Source organism: Pavona decussata, unplaced genomic scaffold, assembly GCF_977016875.1.
Source record: "Pavona decussata unplaced genomic scaffold, jaPavDecu1.1 SCAFFOLD_67, whole genome shotgun sequence".
Lineage (NCBI taxonomy): Eukaryota > Metazoa > Cnidaria > Anthozoa > Scleractinia > Agariciidae > Pavona > Pavona decussata.
The window spans coordinates 3,143,707-3,170,061 of NW_028145486.1; the positions used below are offsets into that span (position 1 = coordinate 3,143,707).

The 26,355-nt window shown below is 40.8% G+C and overlaps 3 protein-coding genes and 1 pseudogene across 3 annotated transcripts; all 4 read right to left on the reverse strand.

Moving 5' to 3' along the window:
* Positions 1-1,580: 1,580 nt before the first annotated feature.
* Positions 1,581-4,185, reverse strand: LOC146478108 (uncharacterized; annotated as a pseudogene).
* Positions 4,146-7,509, reverse strand: LOC146478109 (uncharacterized). Its single transcript, XM_085112507.1, has 2 exons — positions 4,219-7,509; positions 4,146-4,175 (listed from the first exon to the last, which is right to left on the reverse strand). Exons 1-2 carry the CDS (start codon positions 7,219-7,221, stop codon positions 4,146-4,148), a joined length of 3,033 nt encoding a protein of 1,010 aa, XP_084968633.1. The 5' UTR covers positions 7,222-7,509.
* Positions 7,510-9,783: 2,274 nt separating this feature from the next.
* Positions 9,784-16,485, reverse strand: LOC146478110 (uncharacterized). The gene is made up of 3 exons (XM_085112508.1): positions 16,254-16,485; positions 15,280-15,372; positions 9,784-13,018 (listed from the first exon to the last, which is right to left on the reverse strand). Exons 1-3 carry the CDS (start codon positions 16,483-16,485, stop codon positions 10,536-10,538), a joined length of 2,808 nt encoding a protein of 935 aa, XP_084968634.1. The 3' UTR covers positions 9,784-10,535.
* A 1,421-nt stretch (positions 16,486-17,906) lies between these two features.
* LOC146478111 (uncharacterized) lies at positions 17,907-26,136 on the reverse strand. The gene is made up of 2 exons (XM_085112509.1): positions 26,012-26,136; positions 17,907-18,746 (listed from the first exon to the last, which is right to left on the reverse strand). Exon 2 carries the CDS (start codon positions 18,588-18,590, stop codon positions 17,907-17,909), a length of 684 nt encoding a protein of 227 aa, XP_084968635.1. The 5' UTR covers positions 18,591-18,746; positions 26,012-26,136.
* Between the last annotated feature and the right edge of the window lie 219 nt (positions 26,137-26,355).

Consider the following 26,355-nt stretch of genomic DNA (forward strand, 5'->3'; position numbering starts at 1 on the left):
TTCAGCCAGGGTTTTGAAAAATTACGCGAAAACTGTGACATACTGGAAACTATTTTTAGGCTGTCCGTCCAATTCGCTATCCCTATAACAAGGAATCGATTTTATTTTTTATTTTCGGACTTTTTACTGGTCGTTGTGTTGTCATAATGAATAAAACTACAGAATCTCTGTTTCCAAAACTGCCAGGGCTACGAGAAAAGAAACTGTGGTGCTACGTCGGTGGGGCGTGGAAGGAGATTCGAAAGCTGTCGTTTCGAGGCTCGACTTTCTTTGCGCATGTACGTGACGTGACCTAGCTCCTAGTCTGCGTGACAGGCGCAAGAAAAATATATAGGGCGTGAAAATGTTTGTCTTCTTCCCTCGCGTCGCATAGTTTTCATACGCCTGCCACGCGGCTACCTACATGTAGTTCCTGGTCCAACATCGTGCTAGTAACATAAAACGCTCGGTGTCGGCTAAACGAGCAAACAATGCTCGGCCAAACATCGAGCAAAATGAGCCCACATAATGCTTTTGCCATGGCAATGCTGCTGAAATTATGACGTGAAGAGTTGGGACGTCACAAAAATTCTGTTTCTGATTGGCTGGGGGGGGGGGGGTTCTCCCTCACGCAAGCTTTGTTGGTAAAGGAGGCTAAATGATCAAACATCTGTTGGATGAAATGTTTGATCAAAGATGGAAAATCACTTAAATAAAAAAAGTTGAGAGAAGCGGCGAAACAGTAATTAAAAACAGTCATGTTCTTCCAACACGATGTCGGACGAAAAGGTTTGATCGTTCAGCCAGGGTTTTAAAAAATTACGCTAACACTGTGGCATACTGGAAACTATTTTAAGGCTGTCCGTCCAATTTCATTTTAGTTTTCGAACTTTTTACTGTTTAGTCATAATAAATAAAACTACAGAATCTCTGTTTCCAAAACTGCTTGGGCTACAAGAAAAGAAACTGTGGTGCTACGTTGGTGGGGCGTGGAAAGAGATTCGCAAGCTGTCGTTTCGAGCGTTAGCCCTTTGTCGCTCTGATCTTCAACAGAAAATTCCAGTAAAGAAGCCTCCCCGAAAATAAGCTCTTCAGGCACCCCCCCCCCCCCCCCCCACCTCAACCCCGAAGAATACAACACTTCTTAGGGGCCCCTTCCTCGAAAGTCCCGATAGCTTACTGGGCCCGCCGAAGACCACTTTACAGTCGACTCCCGATAACTCGAACTAATTTTCCTTTTCTTTCAGGTCATTTTCTATATAATTTTACCCACGATAACTCGGACTTTTTTCAATTTCTCTTGAAGGTTCGACTTATCGGGAGTCGACTGTATGTGCAAAACGTTCTTTGAACGCTGAATGTTTGAACTGCTGATAGTGTTATGAAACACTTTGAGCAAGTTATATTAATACAGTCGACTCCCGATAACTCGAACCTTCAAGGGAAATTGAAAAAAGTTCGAGTCATCGGGAGTTCGAGTTATCGAGAGTAAAATTATATTTGTAGAAAATATTCCACTCCACTCAAGAGGACTGTATAACGTTCTTTAATAAACACTTGCAGTTACAATCTCCTTCAATAGTCAGTCGTACAAATCCTTCTATACTCAGTCGTACAAATCCTTCTAGCTCATTATTTGATACCGGTCATAATCATTCACATGTCAATCAAGTTTACATTACACATTCACTACATTTCATTGTCGCTAATATCCGATTTCCGACACTCCCCCCACCCTTGACTCACTTTTGAGTCAAGGATGAACCGCTTCGTTTAGTCATGCTCAGAATTCAGTAGCATGTCCTTCGTCCTCCAGGCAGCATCTAGCGCGGCAGCTCGGCGAGGTCTGTCCCGCCTTGTTACTGCAGCACCTCCCTCATTCACTCTCGGTGTGTCTTCCAGTGATGCTGCGCGGACTTCTAAGGGGAATAGCCTTTGTACAGGTCTGCTCATGTGGACCTGTTTCCCCTTTGTGATCACTCTCACACTCGCTCCTCTTACCTCTTCGTCCTTTCCTGCAATGAGCCTTTCTACAACTGCTAGCTTCCATCTACCTCTCTTTGTGCCTTCATTATAAACCGTAACTAAATCTCCTACCTTAGGTGACTTTCGGTTGGAAGAACCTTGCATCCTGTGGCTCTCTAGTAGATCTGTCAAATACCCTCTCTGCCATCTCTTCCAAAAATGTTGCAACTTCTGGTTCAGATACTTGTATCGCCTTGCACAAGTGCTCTCACTCTCGTCTTCCTCTTCAGTGACTTCCGGCAATGACTGAAGTCTTCTTCCGTAGATCAAGTGTGCGGGAGTTAAAACTTCCCCTTCGGGGTTGTTATATTCGTACGTTAGTGGTCTAGAATTCAGAGTGCCTTCCACTTCCACAAGTACCGTCAGCAACTCATCGAAAGTTAACCTGGCATTACCGATTACCTTCTGAAGACACCTTTTAACGCTCCCAACCATTCGCTCAAAAAATCCACCCCACCATGGGGCCCTCTCCAGGTTGAAACGCCACTCAATTCGTCTGTTCTCCAGTTCCGCTATTATCTCGGGGTGACGGTAGAGAGTTTGCAGTTCTTTCTCTGTCCTTTTGAACGTCTTGGCGTTGTCTGACACAATCAAAGTGGGTGTTCCCATTCTGGCGGTAAATTTCCTCAAAAAACGCAGAAAGGTTGTTGCTGAAAGGTCCTCCACTAGGTCCAAATACAAAGCTCTTGTCACACAACACGAAAACAGGGCGATGTATGCCTTTCTCATCTGTTTACCTCTAGCCTTCACGTACAATGGCCCTGCGAAATCCACGCCAACCTTAGAAAACGGAGGGGACGGTCTCACCCTAAATTCCGGTAAGCTAGAAACCGGTGGCTGCGCAAACGACGTTCCTTCCAACTTCTTGCATACAACACACTGACTGAGCACCTTCTTCACTAATTGCCTACCTTTTGGTACTCAGAATCTCGAGCGCAATTCCGCCAGCGTGCCTCTCACTCCGCTATGCAAGACTCTCTTGTGGCACTGTTGAATCTGCAGGTACGTTAAACGATGGTCTTTGGGCAAAATTATCGGCTCTTTCGCGTCTTGAGGCAAATCTGAGTACTCCAAACGCCCTTTGCATCGAAGTACAACATTACAATCCTCCGACAGTCCAAATGTACCGACAAGTTGCTTGTAGTTGTCGTCCCGTTTCAACTCTTTCTGTACCACGTTAATCCAGTCATTTTCCACTTCTGTTAACTCTTGTAATGTGAGGGCTTCTCGCTTTCTTTCTTCTTTCGTCTCCTTCTGAACGTTGAAGCAGAAGCGTTTAATCCACGCTGTCACTCTCAAAAGTTTTCTTATACAACTGTACCTGTCAATCTGTACAACTCTGTCTAAACCGAGAGGCGTGTCAACTTGTACTGCCAAAACTGCGGCTTTACGTTCTTCCTCACTGCTCTCGGTCGTGGGTTCAATCGCTTTCACTGTCGGCCAACTGTCTTCTTTCTCCTTTAACCACATTGGACCATGCCACTACAACTCACTTTGCTTAAGCTCCAGCGCGGACACTCCCCTCGATCCAATGTCAGCTGGGTTTTCTTCACCCGGACAATGACTCCAATCCCCTTTTTCACTCAGCTTTAGAATCTCATTGACGCGATGTCGGACAAACTGTTTCCATTCCCCACGGTTCATAATCCAATGCAGCGCAGTCATGCTGTCCAGCCACAATCTCGACCGCTTCACTCCAGCCTGATGAGAAAGCGCCGTCTCCACATTACTCATAAGCCTCGCCAGCATCAGCGCCGACATGAGCTCTAGCCTCGCTATCGACAACTCCTTCAATGGAGCGACTCTCGTCTTCGAAGTCAACATTCTTGTGTATCTTCCAGTACTGGTAATGTACACCAGGTAAATAACAGCACAGTAAGCTTTCTTGCTTGCGTCCGCAAAGCCACGGAGAGAACAATGCAGTACTTCTTCGCGCAAATGATCCCAAACACATCGGTGGATCGTGATCGTTTGACAATCTAGGAGACTCTTGATCCAACTTTCAACACCTCGCTTGACTTCACCTTGAAGTGGATCGTCCCAACCGCTCTTTTGACGACATACATCTTGAAACATAATCTTAACTTTCACTGTAACCGGGCCCATAATTCCCAGCGGGTCAAAGATCCCTGCTAGCAGCCTTAAGGTGTTTCGTTTCGTGGCAGGAAGGCCTTTTGCACGTTCAGCAATTTCCGTCAAGTCAAAACTGATTACGTCTGCTTCATAGTCCCACGCTAATCCTAACACCTTCTGACCCCTACAGCCTAGCGGCATCCCCACCGATGATTTGGCATAGGTGATGTCTTCTTCACTTACTGATCCACTGTCCACTTTCGCATCGGTTTCTATCCTGGCTCTGACCTGGGAATCGTTGGTTAGCCACTTCCTAAGATTGAAGCCTCCGTCTACCATTCGGTCATTGGTCTTGCGGTACAGCTCTACAACTTCTGCCGACTTCGCTCCACCCCCCACAAAATCATCTACATAAAACGAATCTCTCAATTTTTGCACAAATTCTGGGTCACATTCTTCATACTTCTTAAGGTGATGTCTAATTGTGGCGTTAAGCAGAAATGGCGATGCGTTAACTCCAAATACAACACGACAAAACCGGTATATGACAATACGAGACAAATCGGGAGGTTTTTCCATCCACAGAAAACGCAAACAATCTCGATCCTGTACATCGACTTCAACATTCAAAAACGCCTTTTCTATGTCCCCGACAAGTACCACTCTATTCTCCCTGAATCGCAACAATATATTGAACAGCAAAGGATTCAGCGAGGGCCCAACATGCAAGCAATCATTCAAGGACGTGCCTACCTTACCTTCCCTCGACGACGCGTCGTACACAACCCGCACCTTCGTGGTTGTTGACTCCTTACGAATTACGGCTTGGTGTGGCAAGTAGTGAACTTTAGGCGCCTTCTCCAGCTCTACCACCCTCTCTATTATCCCAGCCTCTAGTTGATCTTGAATTATCGACGCATACTCCATCAACACTTCCGGTTCCTTTTCCAGTCTAGCGACCTGGGTCTTGAGGCGGCGCAAGCTCGTAGCGTAGTCCTGGTGCCCCTCCTTCCATGGCAATCTAACGGAATACCTGTTCCCTGTAAATGACACACTGTTTACAAACGCCTCGTGTACTTCGTCTTCAGACTCAACGATGCCTAGTGTTTCCATATCCCACAGCTTATGGACGTCACTCTCTAAATTTAGGCGTTCTTCGCGAGCACTTCCGATCAGATTAACTTGCACCGAACGGGCTTCACTCTCATTCCCCGAGCTCTTCATGGGACCTGATAGTACCCACCCTAATTCCGTTTCCACGGCAACAGGCTCGTCTGGCTTGCCCCTGATTGTGCACCCTTTCTGGAAGCTCCACAAGTAATCTGCGCCAATCAATACATCGATAAACATTTCTTCCGTTCCCTTACTCACGTCTGAAAACCACAGGCCTTTAAGGTGGGGGTATTCATATTTTGCAATCTCTACGTGGCTGTTTTGAATTGTTGAAATTTCAGGCACTACATAGGCTTCTATCTCAATAACTTTCTGACTCCCTAAAGCACTCACCTTCATGTGTACAACATCTCTTAGCTGCGTATCTCGGGCGGTTTGTCCAAACGTGCTAATCCCGAGCCAATCTTGGCGAATCACTCTGAGCTGCGCGTGCTGAGCCACTCTGGCGGTCACGAAGGAGCGATGACTACCTGCATCGAACAAAACCCTAACCTTCCGCGGTTCTCCCTCCCCGCTAACAGCAGTGCATGCTGTTTGTAAGGCTACACGCCCACCCGTACCCACGTGCAAGCTACTAGGACTAGCGTTAATTGGACGCGCAACTGGCGCAACTTCGCATACAGAAATGTGGTGATTTCGGCCACAATTATTACACAACTCCATAGATTTACAATCTCTCACACGATGTCCTTTCCTCAAACACTTAAAACATCTAGCGAATTTGTATAGAATGTCCTTACGTTTGTTTACATCAACTACTTTAGGACAGTGTTCATGGGCGTGTTTACCCAGGCAAAAGGCACAATTATCCGTCTCCTGTCTCGTATGCAAGGTAGTGTTCGTCGAGGTTCCTCTCATTCTGCTGTCCCTGCTCCTGAATGCACTCTGTTTCTGGTCCTGAGATCCAGCACTCGCGGTCACCACGTGGTCATGGTCTTCTCTTAGTTCCAGTTCGTTCAAAAATGCGGTCAGCATTTCCTCCATGGACCAGCTTAGGAAATCCGTGCCCCGCGTGATAGTCAGTCGAAAGGCCTCGGGTAATTTGTGCAGTACGGCCGGTACAACCACTGCTGAGTAGGTATTTTCATTTACGCTGAGAGCCTTTAGTCCTCGGAAATGTGTTTCACAACTATCATATAACTTTCTCAACCGCGGGGTGTTTTTGTCGTTAAAAACGTGTGGCAAATTGAGCAGATCATTCACGTGCGCTCTCTGAATGGCAGTTTCTTTCCCATATCGTTTCTTTAAAACCTCCACGGCCGCTGTGTAATTCGCTGAAGTGAGGGAGAACCCAGCGATTGTCGATCTCGCCGGTTCCACAACTAAACTCCGCAGGTATGCGAACTTTTCTACCGCTGCGAGGCTTTCATTTTTGTCGATGGCGCTTTCGAAGGAATCCCAAAACTCCTGCCATTCTTGTATTCTCCCGCTAAACTTCTTTACTTCCAGTTTAGGCAATTTGGCTGTTTTCTTAGGCGGCGGCGAACTAGCGGGAAATTGTGATGTCGACGCGTAAAACCCAGGGAAAACATTCTGACCTTCAGTTGGCATCTGTTGTTGAATTGGGGGCGGTGGCGACAATTGTTTCAATGCGTCTTCCATTCTGTCCACGATTCTGTTCAAATCAGTTCGCACAGAATCACTCCCTTCAATCTCCATTTCCATGCGCCCCTCTACTTCGTCATCGTCACAACTCGCCATCAGATCAATAATTTCTTCGTCCAGTTTCTTTAGTGATTCAATCTTTTGTTGAATTGTTTGAATGTTATCTTTCAAATAAAACGCGTCCACAGAGAGAGTTCCATCTGCTAATCGTTCGCCGATACGGTTACGGAGTTTCGTAGCCGCTCCTCTCAAGGATCCTCTAATTTTTATTTTCTTTGCAAGACTAACCTCGATTGCTTTGTTACTATTCTCTGTACCAGCAGCTGTACTAGCTGTCGGCGGCACCGTCCCATCAGTATTCTCCATTGCGTTGCCTTTCTTCGACTTTCTAGCGTTCTCTCGTCCAAAATCTGGCCATATCCGGCTCGAAGGACCACTGTGTAGAAAATATTCCACTCCACTCAAGAGGACTGTATAACGTTCTTTAATAAACACTTGCAGTTACAATCTCCTTCAATAGTCAGTCGTACAAATCCTTCTATACTCAGTCGTACAAATCCTTCTAGCTCATTATTTGATACCGGTCAAAATCATTCACATGTCAATCAAGTTTACATTACACATTCACTACATTTCATTGTCGCTAATATCCGGTTTCCGACAATATTAATAAAAAATGACTCGAAAGGAAAGGAAAATTGGTTCGAGTTAGTGGGAGGTTCGAGTTAGCGAGGGTTCAAGTTATCGGGAGTCGACTGCATTATCTGAGAAACTACTTCGTGGGACAGCTACATTTACGGACCTTGAGAAAGACGGGCTGCGGGGCCTATAACTCAGATGTTTACGGTACGATGAAAATGGATCTTTTGTTGCTAATTTAGGAAACATGCGTCAGTCTACGCCAGCTGAAATGACACTTGTTTTTGTACAAAACAATTTCCAGTTTTGTTGGCTGTACAACAACAGGAAGTAGCACGTTATATAAAAAAGTATATTAATAAAGCCGAATGGCTGTAACAATTTTTTTAAAATGTTAAATTCACATCTAAAGTATAAATCAATCAGTCGAACTGTACATATCACCTATTCAAAAAGCCGAGGCTAACTACATGAATCCAATGCTAACAAGTTGTATGTTTCGATTGAAATACAATACAATACAAATACTTCGATTCAACATTCTACTGTAAATCTCGTATGTTGTTACATGTAAAATTCGATAAAATGCTTTATTTAATACACATTATCTGTTACATAATACTTATCTATCTTCAAACAAGGGTGAGTAACTAACCATATAAAAAGTATAAAATATTAAGAATGCCTTAAACAATTTTAATTATAAAAATACGTCGATTCCTTACAACATTATACTGCAAATCTCGTATCTTGCTACATGTAAAATACTGTACTCATCTAATACCTATTTTCTATTACATAATACTTATCTTTTGGCTTCATACAAGAGTAAGTAACTAGCCATATAAAAAGTACAAAACCTTACGAATGCCTAAAACAATTTTAATAGACCTTTATCACACGGCGGCCATGTTGAGTCTCAGGAGAATAAAAAAAATTCGCATCTGGCCGAGGCTTGCCGTGCGAAAACAAAACATTTTTTTTCTCCCGAGACTCAACATGGCCACCGAGTGATAAGGGTCTATTGTTGTGACTAAATTTCAAAGTATATCATATCTAGTTATACATATTAAGGATTCAAAAAGCAGAGGTTCACATGAATCCCAGACGAACAGCAGGTTACACATGATTTGTATTGTATTGATGACCTTGAAACAAAACAAGGCGAAAAATTCTTCGATTTTTCCCGTCAAGATTCTAACTGAAATCTTTTATATCTTGTTACATGTAACATACTTATCTAGTTAAAGTTTTCCTACTCCTCAGAACTTACTAAATTTTTAGAATCTAGCCCTGATAACAATTTTTACTAAAACAGCTCCCAAAATTCTTTTAAACGGACACCAAGGAAAGTACTGCTCATTTACTTTCCTTTGAATGGCCGGACTCTTCTATTAAATCTTGAATCAAAAACAAGACTAATGGTTTGGCTTTGGGAGTAACAAAGCTAACAAATGCCAGCAACGGTTTATATTCTACTTGCGTTGATATTGAAGGCTACAATTTTATCAAAACGCCTTTATCTAAATACATATATTAAAAATACAAACAATCAAATCATTGCTTTTTACAAAGAAACAATTTTTTCGCCATTCAGTTCACAAAACTATTTAAGTGAGTCAACTAAAACTGTTAGACAAGATACTCTACATCATCCACAACACTTTCATTCCCTAGTGTGAATGCATTTTCTCCAGTCTCATTACAATATTAACAGATTATAGACAAACTAGTCAAGAGAATAAAGATAGCTTTAACTAAGGAATGTGCCCTTTACTTAATCAACACAAAAAAGTATCAACTGTAATGCAATCATTTAAGACAGAGTTTAATCCAGGGAAGATTTTCGCTGTCGATCTTTGTCAAGGTTACTAAGCCACAGGCCTGCTCATTTGTTCTCTTTGCCGCGGATATTTCGCCCTTTTGAGGGCTTGCTCCCAGATTGACGTTTGCAACAAATCAAACAACAATTTATCATGAACCATCTCGGATTTGTTTATGTTTTCCTTGCTGAGCAATACTTCGCCCCAATCGGGCTACTGGGTGCATGCTAAATAGCAGTTACTAGGAGCTTGACATAATGAGCCTGTGAACCATAAGCGCTTGCAATTCAAGCGTTTGACTATTGTTTCCTTTAAATTGATCGAGTCACAATAACGCATGCGTTACTGACTCACACGCGGCTTTTTCTGGTGTATATCCAACTGCACTCGGCAAAACTGGTAAAATTGTTAAACATACCTTTAATCATATGAACCATTTAGTGATAAAAAAAATCTGCAGCACAAGTCTTTTTTTTTCAGTTTTCATGGTTTGTCTCAAGGGTTTCTATCACAGGTTTGCTATCAAACAATATCATATTTAAAAAGTCTTCTATTGTGTTCCCCATTTAAGACTCACTCGAGATCACCTTCAAAGTTTTCCTGGTGATAATCAGTTCTCCTAGTAACTACAACAACAACAACTACAACTTTATTGCCTTTGTATAACGATTTACAAACTTCATGATCAATCAATCTATAATCAATCAGAAGGGTTATGAAAACTCAACCTGAATTATCTCGATATTTTAACAGCTTCTCTGTACTGCTGCTATTAAAAGACAGAAGAATTGAGACAGGATATACATCGTTTCTTCGTAACTATAGTAAAAAAGGATAGAAGAAAAGGAATAAATCTCGTTTTTAGCAATATGCAATGTCAGCAGCGTTTTGGTTTACAACGAACAGAGAAATTACACGAATAAAATTGACTCAAATTTTATAACAAAACGAGCTGTTGGAAGCCATATGAGGTACGATCAGAAAAGACACTCGATATATTGGCATTGTGTAATGGACTTCATGTCCGTTCAGACGAATGATGTCACCACTGCTTCTCCCAACATTATCCTTTCCGGATTCCTACAGCTAGTTTCTATCAATTTTGCCATGGTCGGTCCAGGAGGATGAGCTTGTTCTCTTGTTTGAAGGCAGAATGAGAAAAAAGCAGGAGTTTTGTGGAATTTAAATTTGCCTGCACTTGATGGCATAAACGGTAAATTAGTCAGAATAGCAGGAATCGGCTTCAGAATCCGAGGATTCATTATCCCAGCCTGAACTGCGGCAGAAATTTTCGATATTCATCAAAGTACAAACAGCATAAGTTACAGCAATAACCTGACCAGAACACCCTTCGTCTGAGTCGTTGACTTCGGACAGCTTACCTTTAACGTCCCGAGAAAATGCCTCCTCGAGCGCAGCTCTCCCTGTCTCTATATTCCAAACCTGATCTTCGAATATTTGAGGGTAAAGTTCAACGATGACCTGGCGAACAGCCACCAAAGGTACTTCTTTCTCTGAATCTATTAGTTCTTTTAGTCTGCTACAATACTTGCAAGAAGGATCGAGCGAAATGGAGTTCTCTGGAGCCTGGTACAACTCTGGTTCAATGCCAAAATTCTGAGCCAAGTGTTTGGTTCGTTCTTCCTGAGATACCTCGCTGGAAACTGGTAACCGACTGACAGAGAAAGTACTTACATCATCTCGCCAGCAATTAATTTCCTGTACAGCCCACAGAACAAGCAACCTAAGCACACAATACCGATAATGACAAGTAGAGCACAAATAAGAGAAGTTATTCATCTGCACCCATATGTACGGTCCACCATTAAGAATTGCTCCGTGGTCATAAGTAATAGAATTCCCGGAGAATTGATGAAAATCTTCAACACATTCTCGTTCAACAGAAAACCATTTGTCTAGACGTCCAAAAAATAAAAACTGGTCATCGAGACCAAACGCTAAAGTGGTAATTTCTTCTATGATATCCTGGCTTATTTCGAAGGGGCCGCTCACTGTTTCTCGTGTTGTTGCATTTGCGAAAAGAAGGGAACGACCCTCTGTCCCGGCCACTGTCTTCTTATCCGAAGTTACAGCAACAGTCCTGGCAGAACGAATGCCAGTGTTAGGAAGGCAACTATCATTCCTATCCTGCCAGGGAGCTGATAATGCATTTTCTCTGTCAGTGTTAAAAATTTGCGGGCATGATGAGAGAATAAAATCGTGGTCACCAATAAGTCTTGACATCTCTTCACGGATCATTTGTTTGTTTTCTTCATCGTAAAGAGAGCCTGCCGCTAGCTCTATTTCCTCGCGGAAATCACGGATATCCATCACATCTGATGCAGTCATACGACTCATGATTAACAGCATCCTTTCCGAAAAGTAATGATAACTTGTTACGAGCCTGAAAACACGTCTCAAGGAATCTTCGTCGTCAAGCTGACACAAAAAACGAATGGCAAAAAGGATAACATACTCCTCAAAATCAACATAGGCTAACGGCAATGCTGATGGTTGTTTCCCAAAAACAACTGACAGAATTTCAACAAAAACATCTTTGAGGTAATCATCTGCGGTCTCCTCATCAATGAAAAACTTTCCAGCTTTCGTCACGTTTGTAAGCCACTCAGGGATAAGATCGTGACAAAACGTGATGCTCTGATCAGACGTTTGAAGCAGCGCAGACAGTGTCATGGCGTCAATTGCTTCTTGCATGTTAACCTCTGATTTCTCTCTGTTAAGAACGAACGAAATAAATGAGACAGGAAGCGGAGAGGGTGCGGCTAAGACACAGCCAAACAACTTCTTGTATAGATCTTCTCCCAATTTACTAACCACTCGCTGACAATTCGTCCACAACAAATCGCTTAAATTTCCCCGAAAAACGGGTTGATCGGACTTACCTGAATGCGATGGATGATTACTGAATTCTTTAGCAATGTAGTATGCAAGCAAGAAAAGGCCATTGCACTCCTCAACAATTTCCTCCACCGGTTTTCGGACATGGGAAAAATCGATTTTCCTCTCTAAAAATCGCCGTATGTCCTGCTTATGCTGCTGGTAGAAACTGCCCTGCTCACTCTTTCCGGCACAAATCCAAACGCATGGAGTATAGCTCTCTAATCTGCTCTGCACCATTTCTTCAGGGCAACTGGTGATGAAAAACACCAACCATTCTGGAAGACTGGGGAAACGCTCTTTTATAAGATCGAGAAAATCTTCCCTGGATTTATACTCTGTCTCGTCAAGAGCATCAATAATGACTACTTTTCGTTGTTGACAAGGAGTGCACTTAGCTAGGGGTTCTTCTAGCAGTTTTGTACAAAGTTCCTGAAGTCCTAACTTATAATTGGCCAGAATCTTTTTTATGCCACCGTCCCCTCCCACTATATCATGGTACTGACTATTACAATTACAGAGTTGGACAGCGATAGTTCCAAGAAGATTTCTGGGATCATTTCTTGTACCATCCTTATGGCGGCAAAAGTAGGCAGCGCCTAAATGACCAGCTTGTCTTGTTCGCTCTGCCAGGGCTCCCGCCATCACGCTTTTGCCGACACCTGCGTCACCCAGGAGAACAAATGTTCTAGAATCACCAGGATCACTGAACCATTTGTCAAACTCATCAAACAGCCACTGTCTTGTGCATGGATCATGTTTCTTGGCAAAAAATGCAATGTCTGCATCACATCTGGCAATCTCTGCACAAACAAAAAAAGGCAAATTTGAAAAAGAAAAACTTGATGGTTTCAAGGCAATTTAGTCCCAATCCCGAGGAGGGGAGGGGGGGGGGGTTACTGCCCTACATAAGCTATATAGGATGTGTCGCCCCAAAGACTATGGTTTTTGAGCCGTTTTGGCCTGAAAACGGGTATAGATTTTGACTATTATGGTCTTAAATCGGGTAAATCTTCCAAGGGAATCACAATAGTGTATAAACGTATTTGTCTTTTCAACTCCAAATGAATAGTAGAGAAAGAGAAGTATCCAAAGTATATCATTCGAGCTGAATTTTCGGGTGAATTTTACCAATTCTTGACTTCAGCACTGATGCGGAGCTTAATTACGCTACAACAACAGGTATGGAGTTTAGAGGCCGGGGCCCGGTTGTTCAAAAGAGGGTTAAATCTTAACCTGGGGTTACATCGGCCTAGCCTTGGGGTAAATTTTAATCGCAGGTTAGTTGCGTTGTTGGACGGAAAGTAACGTTACCACCAACCACAGGTTAAAGAGCGGGTTAGTTTAACACACCGAGCGAGCAGGGTTAAATAGCTAAGAATAAAAATGGCAAACTTAGTGTTTTCAGATTTAGGCTGGAGGCGACGAGAAAGGAGATTTAGAGCCGGAAGTCAGTGCGAAATCGATGACTTCACAGATAGAGCTACGTGTTCGTTACTGCTTTCGACGAGAGTCTATTTCATTTATTACCAATCTTATTGCTAGTGATATAAGTCGCATCACTTCACGAAATCAAGCCTTCCCGCCGCTCCACCAAGTTTTAATTGCCCTCAGGCCGGTAAAAGAATAAGTCGATGAGTTTTGCTGTTTAAGTCGACGGCGTCTTTGGAGCTGGCCCACCACCAGCTTTTTTTTTTCTTCTCCTCCTTCTTGACCTGGCCGATGGGAATGCAAACTTTTCCACTTTCCGCGGACTTCGGCGGTCATCCTCATCGCAACTCCTACCGGCAGCGTTCAAGGCATCCGCATTTTTGCGGAGTAATAGGTGGACACGTTTTTGTTTTGTTTTTGTTTTTTTTTTGTTTTCGTTTCGGGGGCATACCAAAACGAAAAACAGTTCTAATTTACGGTGAAAAAGCTTCTGTGGTCGGTAAGTAATGTTCTAACTGACAAAACACACTTTTTCCAACATGAAAACTTGTCTGGACGCAGTAAAATGTACTAACCAGTGTAGCTTTTTATAGCCCTTGAGTACATTCTTCATTATACAATGAACAGCGTAAAACTCGCGTTTTGATTGGTGTAACGGAGTTTGTGATTAGAGTATAGATGCACGATTGACGTCATTGAGTGGTGTGACCGGTGCACGTGATCAGAGTCTAGAGTCCAACCAGAGTGACTGGTCAACAAAGTTTTGCAAACTGTTTTGGCGAGAAGCGGACAAACATAGGCAAATTTTCGCTGGAAAGGAAAACTGCCCGATAAAAAAATGGACAAAGACCGTTGAGAGTGACCTCAACCAGGATAAAAAAGCGACAACTTTGTTGTGACGTGAAAAGGAAGCAAATATTTGTCGAAATATGTCGCGGATACAAATCCGGTAATGGCTAGTAATCGATTAACAAATCGTAGTGAAGCAACTTACATGCTGTAATATTTTGGGGTCAGGATTTCCTGCTGGGATAAAGGTTAGTTTTGATAATATTGTTAGTGAAGTTCTTTCGGATTATACTCTTATTTAGAGGATCATAATTGTATGTGTACGGTAGTCTAAAACTGAGTTTGCTGGAAAGCTTTTGACAACGCGATGCTCGCTCACGAAATGTGTTGAAATGTCGTGGTTGTTGTATAAAACAAATAAATGCCATTTTGCCGTGGGTCTGTACTCTGATAACGCACAGAGGACGTCAAAACGTGGTAAGAACACTACTGTGCGTTATCAGAGTACAGGCGCACGGCAAAATGGAATCTATTTGTTAAATAACAAATTGGAAGAAAGGGTCCCACCGAGAGGCATCAGTTCACATCCGCACATTTATTCCATTGCGCATATACCACACATGACATTCCAATCCTAGCAGTATGCAGGATGCTTGTCCCATGAACCTAGTTTAATGGCCTTAGCTCCCACGAGTCTCCTGTAGCTCAGTGGTAGAGCATCCGAACTAGCAATCGGAAGGTGTCAGGTTCGACTCCTCAGTCATAGGAGCACTCAGATTTTTCCCGAGTATGCCTGTGTCACTCACTGAATAATACATCATTCTCATGAAAAACATTGTTTTACCTGGACTAATTTGGCTGCTAGTATCCTGATTCTCTTCCACCTTCTTGCCTGTCTTTAGGCGTTTAACTCTTCCCTCCAAGCCATTCTGCTCATCTTAAAAACAATGTACACTACATTTCAACCTCATTTAGCAATGGCAATAAAATATAATTTTATATGTTTCACAATCAAAACCGGATGAACTCTGACATGAATCTGTACGTTTTAATGGGTTTATGTAAGACTAGAGCACTGATTTGGTGTTGAACTCAACTCCAGTTAAGTTAACTTTCAAAAGAGACTTATGGCAAGCTCAAAACCAAGGGTTATTGTTGAAGGCCTGAATTACAATTTTCTTGCCCTCATAGAAAAACCAACATAATACCAACATTTCCAAATTGCAATTCAACCTGGAAACAGTGGAGAAAAGAGCCACTCCGTGGATTCCACTGAAATTCCTATTTATTTATTTATTTATTTATTTATTTATTTATTTATTTTTATTTTTATTTCACCACACGTGATAAATTCAGTAAGAGGTCCCGATTACCAGTGGACATGCACAGAGCGTGTAACACCAGGGTCTGAAATTATAGTCGGGGAAATGCAATCAACCATGGTGAGGACATTTCCCTTGAAAAATTAATAAAAAGCAGGGTATAGGGAGCTTACATGATACCGGTAAGATTTTCACACACAGAAGTACAAGTTTGGGTTCGTGGTACCATTTCCGATAAATAATTGAATTTGAAAGAGGCAGAGTCATAATGAAATAGTCCTGTCAAACAGCACAAATTGGAGGTGAGGAGATCTTTTTTTTTTTTTTTTTTTTCAATCAAAAAGAAACTTCTTTGGCATGCCTCACATTTTGGCATCAAACAGGTCATATTTTTGTACTGTCCTTTTATCAGCGAGACACTGCAAGCACCCTGAAACAGGATAACCTAGCACAGGTCAAACTGAAAATGAATACAAAATTGTGACAACATCATTACCTCCGTAGTTGGGCCACGAACGGAAAACATAGGGATCACTTAAAATGTGTGCAGCAACAGAAGCTGCCATTACACTCGCAAAATTACACCAACTCTCTGCGGTCCCTTCAGCACCATCTGCATAATCAGAGATCCCTTTCACAATAAGCCATTCAATCTGATTGTCAAAGGCTGCTGTAAAAATCCCTGCAAAAAAGACATCAGCGTGATACAGTGAAACATCAGCGTACATTCAGCCGATGCACAATATCTTTTCTGAAACTAGACACAATTCAACCGGTTTTGGACGCTGATCATGGCGAACTGCCAAAATAGTCAGCCGTACCGCTACTGTGACGAGGTTGTCCACCGATTGCCACAATCGGCGTTTAAAATCGTTGATACATGTATCTGGCAAGACTGCTTAGGGAGCCTGTGACTGAGATTTTATACGCTCGTCCCTAAATAATTTACATTACACTGTATATTATATCACATGAGTTTTCAAAATATGGCGGACACCAATAAGTGGAGTGTAAAATCGGTACGACCAACATAAGAAAACGCCTCGCGTGCCCCTATTAAGCGGAAATGTGCTAAGCTTGCAAATTTGAAAATTTTGCTAAACATGAACAATGTGTAAGCTTCTTATGTACAGAGAGAGTAAAGTATTCCTAGATAACGTGTAGAATTATAATTACAGTGTACACGTATCCATGTCCTTATGGATGACCACATTTTTGATAACAGGTGAACTTACCTACCTACCTCCCTATATACCTAGCTATCTACCTACCTACCAACCCACCTACCTACAGTACCTACCTATCTACATACTTACCTACCTACTGTACCTACCTACCTACCTCCCTACATACCTAGCTCCCTACCTATCTAGCTACCTACCTACAAACCTACCAACATACCTGTACTTACCTACCTGCCTACCTACCTACAATCTAACTAGCTAACTAGCTACATATTTGTGCACAGGTGTATAACAGGTGAACTTACCTACATGTACCTACCTACCTCCCTATATACCTTGCTACCTATCTACCTACCTATCAACCTACCTACTCTACCTACTGTACCTACCTACCTACCTACCTACTGTACCACTGGTAAATAACCTAACTAGCTACATATGTGTACACATACTTTAACTCTCAGATACAGGCACACACACCTTTACGCCGCGTCTCATGTTCAATCAAGGCTGTTTCTCACTAGCGCATAAGCATAGGCACAAGCATAAGCATAAGTAGGTGAGAACACCCACGACATAAGCATAAGCATAAGCATAAGAAAAACGAACATGTTTATTTTTCTTGTGTCGGCTTGTGCTTATGCTTATGCTTATGTCGCAGTTTTCACAAGTGAGAACGGGCCGACATAAGCATAAGCATAAGCTCAAGCCCTTCAACCAATCACAGGTCACTTTGACCCAGACTTCTGCGGAAAGTATCACAAACAAAATGGCTGACGCTATGACATCATCATCGTCAGCCATCTTGTTTTAAAACATCGAGGAGACCTGGTATTGAGGATAGTGTCAAAAAATGTATTCTGCGCGTGCGTATGTCCTTATGCTTATGTCGCTGATGTTCTCGCTTGCTTATACTTATGCTTGTGCTTATGCGCTAGTGAGAACAGGCCTTAAAAAAGCCACATTTAATTGGAAGAAGGCAAAACACACCAACGCACCTGCACCTTCGTTTCCATGGCTGTTGCTTGAGGACAGGATTTAGCCAGTTCTTCACGCCGCCCTTCATTGCTGACCTGCTCTTGGAGACTCAAGAAATCACCATCACAATGAACTTTGATTTCATAAGCTTTCAGATTCTTCAAAGGAGCATTATAGCCATCAGCAGCATTCTTGATGATGTTGAGGAAACGTCTGCTTACACATGTTGTTGCATGTACTTTGGCAGAAATGACAACATCCCCCAGTTTGGTTTTGGTAGGGTTAAGAGCACTGCATGTTCCCACACACATAACTGCCTTGGGCCTTAACAGGGTCGCTGCATTCTTGACAGTTACGAGAGTACCACCAGGACCACCAGGACCTTGATAACTCCGTACCAAAGCAACTGATACTTTTTCCTGTCGACGTTCGTCTTCGCCATCAAAGTAAACGTAGCCAACATCCTCAGAGTAACATCTGAACGGATTGATCATCTGCGTGTAACAAGCCAAGAACTCGCAATCCCTGGCCGTTATTAACAGAATGTCCACAGGCAGAGGCGCATCTTTGATTTCCTTTGTTGTTGTTGTAACATCACCAAGTGACAGTAACTCAGCTGTTAGCTGTGGCGGATCTCCAATGGGCTCCTTTGAACTCCTAGCAGCGTTCATTTCAGCTGCTATTATCAGGTTACTGTAACAGAATGTTCAATGGTAGATGTGCATTACTTGCATCTTTTGTTGCTGTTTGAGTCCTACTCAACCACATATGATTCTTGATCTCCTGAGCTGCTATAGGTATATCAAGCAAGCTGAAACCAAACATTCCTAGACAGAAAAAAAAAATGCAGTCTCGAAGGGCCGTCCAGAGTGTTACATGTAGTTTGTAAATTTGATTCAATTCTGGCAAGCATATCATTATCATTCTTACAGGAAGAAGAGTCTAGCCTGCAGAACATGCATTAATTTTTTTTTATTTAATTTATTTATTATTATTATTATTTTTTTTTTTTTTGCATTTTTCAGGTGAGTGAAGGCAAGCGCGAGTCACGCAAGACGGGAGGAGGGCAAATGCGCCTGTCACGCATCACGCCTGAAAAATGCAAAAAATAATGCCTGTTCTGCAGGAAAAGAAGAGTCAGGAGGGAAAAATGGGTGTTTTCAAAACGTCCTTACATTTCTAAGGAACATTCACATGTTACCAATTTATTTAAAAAAAACAATAATTTTTTAATTCCTTATTTCAATATATTAAATTGATCTTTAAATAATTTTAATGTGTAACTGTAATACATTGTGGCAGACATTAGCCCTGGAAAAGCTTCAATTAATGTATGTATATGCATGTATGCATGTATTGTGCCTTTGAAAGGCCTTTCAAATAGGTATAAATTATTTTTCACTTCATATGCACTTTAACACATCACAAGAACTGTAATGTACTATAACACCTGTACATTAGATCACTGGATACTAAGATTTGCATGACAATACCTGAGTTGACAGAAACTTCACGATTGTATCAAAATGGGCTCTTCAAAGCACACAGCACAAGATGAGCCCAGGAAACCTCATGCCATTGGTCTGTTTGGCCCTCATTTAGAACAACTACAACATGGCTTTTTGTTTAAAAAGGCCCCTTTTTTCCACTGAATATTAAGGTCAGAGAGACCAATGTATTTCATATAATAATAATAAAAGTATTTGTAGAGCACATTCTCTTACTCTTAGGAATTGCGTAAAACACTTTTAAATTATATTATTGGGCATTATTAACTGGGTCTGGTTTCTTTCTTCTTCGTTGCTCCTTTTTTATCAAAATGAACTGTAAATAGTTCCTAGAGGTTAACTCGAAAACCTTACGGTTCCTTTAGCCTCTAGGCTCCAATTACCTAAATTTAGTATTATGCTTTTAAACCAAGACTAAGTAAATTCAAATTGAAGAAAGATCCTTGCAGTTACTACGTGACTTAAGCAGTTGCAACTGCTTAAGTCGCATACTGACTGCGAGGATCTTTCTTCTATTTAATCTTTCATCTGCAGTTCAAAAAATTTGATATGTTTCATATATTTACTTTCACTAAGTAAATTAGAATTAAAAGAACTAAAGTTAGAGAACTGCTTCAATGACACTTAAAAAAGGACTAATTTCTATATTTTAAACATTTTCATTTTCAATTTTAAAAAATTGTCAGCATAACTTTAGTTGCACAGTCCTTGAGCATTCCAGAGCTTTAAAGCAGCTTGTGATAATGCTCTCTCGCCAACTGAATTTTTAAATGAACCACTATGTTGACAGAGCAGGATGCTATTGTTGTTTTGATGAAGGTATTTACTTGGTGGCACAACAGAAATCAGATCAACAATGTAATGAGGTGCTTTTGCCGGCTTATTCTACTTTGCGAAACGAAACGAAACGAAACGAAATGAAACGAAATATGCTGCAATAGGTGACAATCGGCATGAATGTCTTAATAACGTGATTTCAAGACAAAATTGCTGCCTTTGCAAGCTTATTTGATGACAATTAACGCCATTTCGCAAAGTAGTAATTTTACAATATTACTATTTTGCGAAACGGCTTCTAAATTACCTTTTAAATCCAAGTTAACCATCTATGCGCTTAAAATATCAACCTAAGTTGTCTGTTGGGCATTTTACATTTCTCTTTCCGCTCTTAAACTTTGTCCTGGCGATAAAGAAGCTCATTTCGCAAAACAGTAATTTTGCTAGAAATTACTATTTTGCGAAACGGCTTCTAAATTACCTTTTAAACCCAAGTTAATCATCTATGCGCTTAAAATATCAACCTAAGTTGTCTGTTATGCATTTTTCATTTCTCTTTTCGCTCTTAAACCTAGTCCTCGTTTCGCAAAATAGTAATTTTGCTTAAAATTACTATTTTGCGAAACGGCTAAAAATTACTATTTTGCGAAAAGGCTTCTAAATTACCTTTTAACCCAAGTTTACCATCTATGCGCTTAAAATTTCAACCTTAGTTGTCTGTTATGAATTTTTCATTTCTCTTTTACCTGTGTACAGCGGTCACCCTGTATATAACGGTCCCCTAGCCATTTCCCAAGGGTGACCGTTATATACAGGTTTGACTGTACTAAGAATTAACAATTATCATAATATATTTTACTGCAAAAGGAACTTCTTCGTCTTCAAGATGCCGAGATTAATGACAAAACAGACTATTGATATTTTAGAAGGTAATTTAGAAGCCGTTACACAAAATAGTAATTTTGCTAAAAATTACTATTTTGCGAAACGAGCTTCTTTATCGCCAGGACAAGGTCTAAGAGCGAAAAGAGAAATGTAAAATGCCCAACAGACAACTTAGGTTGATATTTTAAGCGCGTAGATTGTTAATTTGGGTTTAAAAGGTAATTTAGACGCCGTTTCGCAGAATAGTAATATTGTAAAATTGCTACTTTGCGAAATGGCGTTAATTGTCATCAAATAAGCTTGCAAAGGCAGCAATTTTGTTTTGAAATCATGTTATTAAGACATTCATGCCGATTGTCACCTATTGCAGCATATTTCATTTCATTTCGTTTCGTTTCGTTTCGTTTCGCAAAATAGAATAAGCCGCTTTTGCCTGGAGAGCTTTAAAACACAGTACACTGTACTGTTATTCATTTAGAACCAGTGCAATCAATGCACTAGTCATTGGCTTTAGATAGCATAGGCTTTGCAGCATTAAATTTTAGTTATTTAGCTTTATGTTCAATGTACATGTACATGTATATGTGTGATTATTATAATAGTCTATGGGATAATGCACCAGTCAATTGAAATCCCGGACCCCAACCCCTGGGACATACACGTAGCAGGGATTTAATGTAGCCATAGCCGGGATTGAATGCTCATTTAACAACACGTTGGCCCCGAAGGGCGGGGAAATTAACAAATGTTGGTTTGACTGGGGCCATTGACTGGAAGTGGGGAGAACAGTGGGGATTAAAGTACATGAAGGGACATTAAGCCAAGCCCTTGCCCTTCTAATTTTTATGTGATTTAAGTAAAACAGTATCAAACATTTCCAAAACTGGGTATGTGATTTCATTTAATTTAATTGCACAGATAATTAAATAGAGCCTATTTTACAAGCATTTGGGTTATGGCATGTACACACACTAGGAGTGGATTGGAGTTTAGTCACTCAAGATGGTCTATTCCGCATCCTAAGTGGCTCATTAGCAACGGTTTTGTGTCGTTATCCACTAAGAAGACTGAATACACAGGTTGAGCAACACCAAGACAAGACTTCAACTTGAATCACAGAGGTAAGAAGTGAGCTCGTTATATATGCTGAACCAATTGTGCCGATTTGATACTAAATCAAAATCTACAGTATGCTGAAAATTTAACATAATTAATGAAAAATCTTATGATGCCACGCTAAACCTTACATCCGTCACAATGTCAATTTTTACCAACAAACTCTAACTGATTTGTATTTTATTTGGTTCTGAAGTGCGGTACAGGTACCCTCCTAAGCAGGGCTTTTAACAGTCTACTTGACCCAGGGGGCGGGGAAATTAGTGGTGTTTTGACACCAGGCCAATAGTAAATTCCTGCTGTGTCCTGGGGGTCATTATGTACCTGTCAATTATTGACTGGTACATATGTAATGTACACAGTCATATGGCCCTTCCAACATAAAATTGTAGCACCTTGATTATCAGTTCCTGGATTAAATAAAGGTGCTGTAATGCAGAAGAAAACTAACCTCACTCATTTACACCGCCTTGCTACATAAAATTATCATCAATCAAATCTTGCTACTGTCTTGATGATGGGCCATACTATGTTTGTCTACTTCTAACGCATGATCTAGAGATGAACAAAATTCAACTCTGCAGCGTGACCCGCCGGGCACTGTACCACTGAGCCAATGTATGTGATTAGTACACCTTGTTGTCTATGGTCATTTTTTTTGCACATAAATGACTGCCTAGAGGTTAGAAAGTGAGATTCCCTTTGGCCATGGAGTTACTGTATAGCTGTACTGATTCAAAACAAGCATTTCTACTGTTACATTGTAATAGTCTGTGAAGCAATACATAAGACTTTGAAGGCTTAATATTTTGCTGCTTTTAAATCAAGTCCTTGTCGGTCGCGACTGGTAAATTATCGCTATTCAGCAAACTCTCTTCATTGTCATGCATGTGAATCAGAAAAAAGTCACCATGGAAAGCCATTAAGCTTGAGCTTACATGTATATTTAAGCTTACTCTTTCTGAGATACATGTATTAAAATCAAAGTCTAATTGCATTTGACATACACTGTAAGAAAAATGCATTTCATAACACAGATTGGAGTCGAGCTACAGTAATGTATGGCACAACATTGATTGTTTGAATGAATGGATGGATCTTGGGACGTGCATCTGGCAGGGCCAGACCACAAAGGAGAGAGAGCCTGGGATCAAGATCATCGGACGTACAGTACTTCCTACTATTTGATTATTACTAGTTTATAGCATTCTGCTGCCCTGAAACCATGGCAATGCCAAACAAAAAGTTTTGCTGAAGATGACAGCCTATCAAAAGCATTAAGCTTTTTGTAGCCACAAGCTAATTAAAACATTAAAAGGACAGTGTCACTTTGAATGGCCAAAAATTAATGTTTGAATTGGTGGATCTGTTAAAATAATGGTTTAGTTTTGTTAACAATAACTGTACTTGTCTAGTACTGTACACAGAAATTAGTATTAGTTATGTTTGGCCGTGGATGGCTAGGATGGAAATGGATGGCTGGGATGGAAATGGATTGCAACTTGAAAAAGTTGGCTAATTTTTTTCAAGCTCTTCCAGTGCATCATAGAGAAGTTACTAAAAACTGATTATGGTTAGTTCTTCATTGGAGAAATCCCTTTAGTTAATATTTTCTGCCTCGTGTTCTAAGAGCAATTTCATGTTAGCAAAAAGATAATTATGTCATCTAATAATTGAGCCGTTTCCGGCAAAATTCAGCAAAATCGCCATGACAGTGACCCTTTAAGCTTAATTAAACTTTGATCATAAGTTTATAAAAAAGGGAGTTAAAGCTTATTAATCTGGTCATGGAAATTGTTTTAACGGGGTTACTGTACTTTACAAAACGAAATGGAATGAAACGAAATGAAAATCTGTACTTTGTGAAATGCGAAACGAAATGGAACGAAATGAAATGAAAATCTGTGACGTTATTTGACTTCCTCGCTGTATCTGAACAGAAAATTGCCAGCCATAAAAAGACCACAAGGTCATGTGGGTAGCTGTAAATCCTTAAAATTTGGTCACAATTTTGCGGTTGTCATTGCCAAAATGTTCCAACAACATTAATTCAAATAGCTGTATTCTGAATGCTGGGTCATCAAATTGGCTTTAAATAGGCAAATTATTCCTTAAAGGTTCTACAATGCTAATACATTTTGTTGTGAAAGTGCTTTTATTCTGCAAGAGATTGATCATTAAATGATTATAATGATTGAAGCAGAAGTAGTTTTGCTTCATAGAACACATATATATATACATAATTATATCCACTGTTAGATGTAATGTCACAAACAGTTCCAGTTTTAATCTCGTTATCCGTTGGCCATGTAGAGCCCATCAAAAATACTTTAATTGTTTACACAATCTGTTTTGGACGTGCGTGTGATTTGTAATGACCTTACAACAATAATATGCTTTATGTCACAAATGATCTGCATCGTTAGATATGAAATATTGTTCAGATAGTTCTAGTTATAATCCCATTACCACTGATCAGTTAGATTGAAACACTGACGTTCAGGCTTAGGATAGACCTAAGCTTTTCGGAAGGAGGGGAAGGGGTGTAGGGAAGGCTGCTGGCAATTATTTTTAGAGCGCGTTTTTATTATGATCATTATTATTTACTTAATTTATTTTCTCTTGGTGACGGAATTTTCAACATGATTTCTTTTCACCGCTAGTTTTCCAAGATATTTTTAAGTGACTTTAGTTCGAGCCATATTTTTCTTTTACAAGTTCCATGCTAAAATTGTTTTTGCAATTGCTTCCCCCCTCCTCAAAAAGGAACATGGACTATCCCTTAACCTTAGCTGATTGTGGCGATAAAGGGGTTAAAGTATATTGCAATACTCCTCCCCTATTCTACGACTGTTTACGTTAAAGAAGTGTTGTTTTACACAAATTATTTATAATTTACTATTATTGTTTAATTTCATTATCGCTACTGATTATTTTTAGATGTTAGAGACTGTTTTACCTATTTTGTTGACATTAACCTCCTGTTCTTTCTTCATCACTGAATCATTTATTTCTTTTATAAGAGGCAATGAAAAATTTCCATGTTTTTGGAAGATTTGAAGACTGCTACATTTTCCGCCAAAGGGAGCTCCTGGCGCCAAATGACATCATGCACCCCTTTGACTTCGACAACAACGACTTGATTCAAGAAATGCTTTTTTCGTACATTTGTTTATCTTATAATTTGTTTAAAATTAAGCCGTCATTTTCGAGTGTGCAAAACACTGAAACAGTAAAATAAAATTTATTTTATCGGCTCATTTTAAACTGAATATCCCTCGCGTGACATTTCCGGTGAGAGTATTTGCATATTTGTGGCAACAAAAATTAAACGCCAGGCTTTTGCGAGCAATCCGAATGTTCCGAATATTTTGGCATTTCGTACACGGATTACAGCGAGTCTTTTTATGGCTGGCAGTTTCCTGTTCAGTTGCAGCGAGGACGTCAAATAACGTCACAGATTTTCATTTCATTTCGCAACGTACAGTAAGCCGTCTTAACGTGCGTCAAAACTTTGAAGCAACACTTCTACTGCTTTCAGCTTGTACTCTGACTTACCAGCTCCTTTGAAACACAATCAATACAAATTTCGGTGCTGTAAGGGTTCACTAATGCGTCAAAGAGAAAAGAAATCCACAGAATTTGCGTCGAGAATCGACCATGCATGTACTTGAAACGGGAAATCATCCCGCCAAAAACACTATAGAAAGTGATAGAAAGTCATGCGTTGAATCGCGAAAGTATAGCGTGCAAGTTCTTGACGTACGTCAAAACTTTGAAGCAACACTTGGACTATTTTGACTTACCAGTCCTTTCAAACACAATCAGTCCAGATTTTGGCGTAAATGTGTACGAAAATCCAAAGGATTTGAGTCGACAACACGTACTTGAAACGAACTTAAAATCCTCCCGCCAAAAGACCGCCAAAACACTATGACATCGCTCTTTCGCGCCCACAGTGATATCGCTGCTGACCAAAACAACCAATTTGTTTCCAGTCTCCCTTGTAGCCAAAAGCTGTCTCATCCTCGTCTCATCCTCGTCCCCAGAGCCGCCTGGCCGGGCAGGAGGACCAAGTGGCCTGTAGCCGTTTCCGTTTCCTTCAAGCCAAGCGGGGTAAGCGCGCGAGGGCATTGGGGAAAAAGGAGCA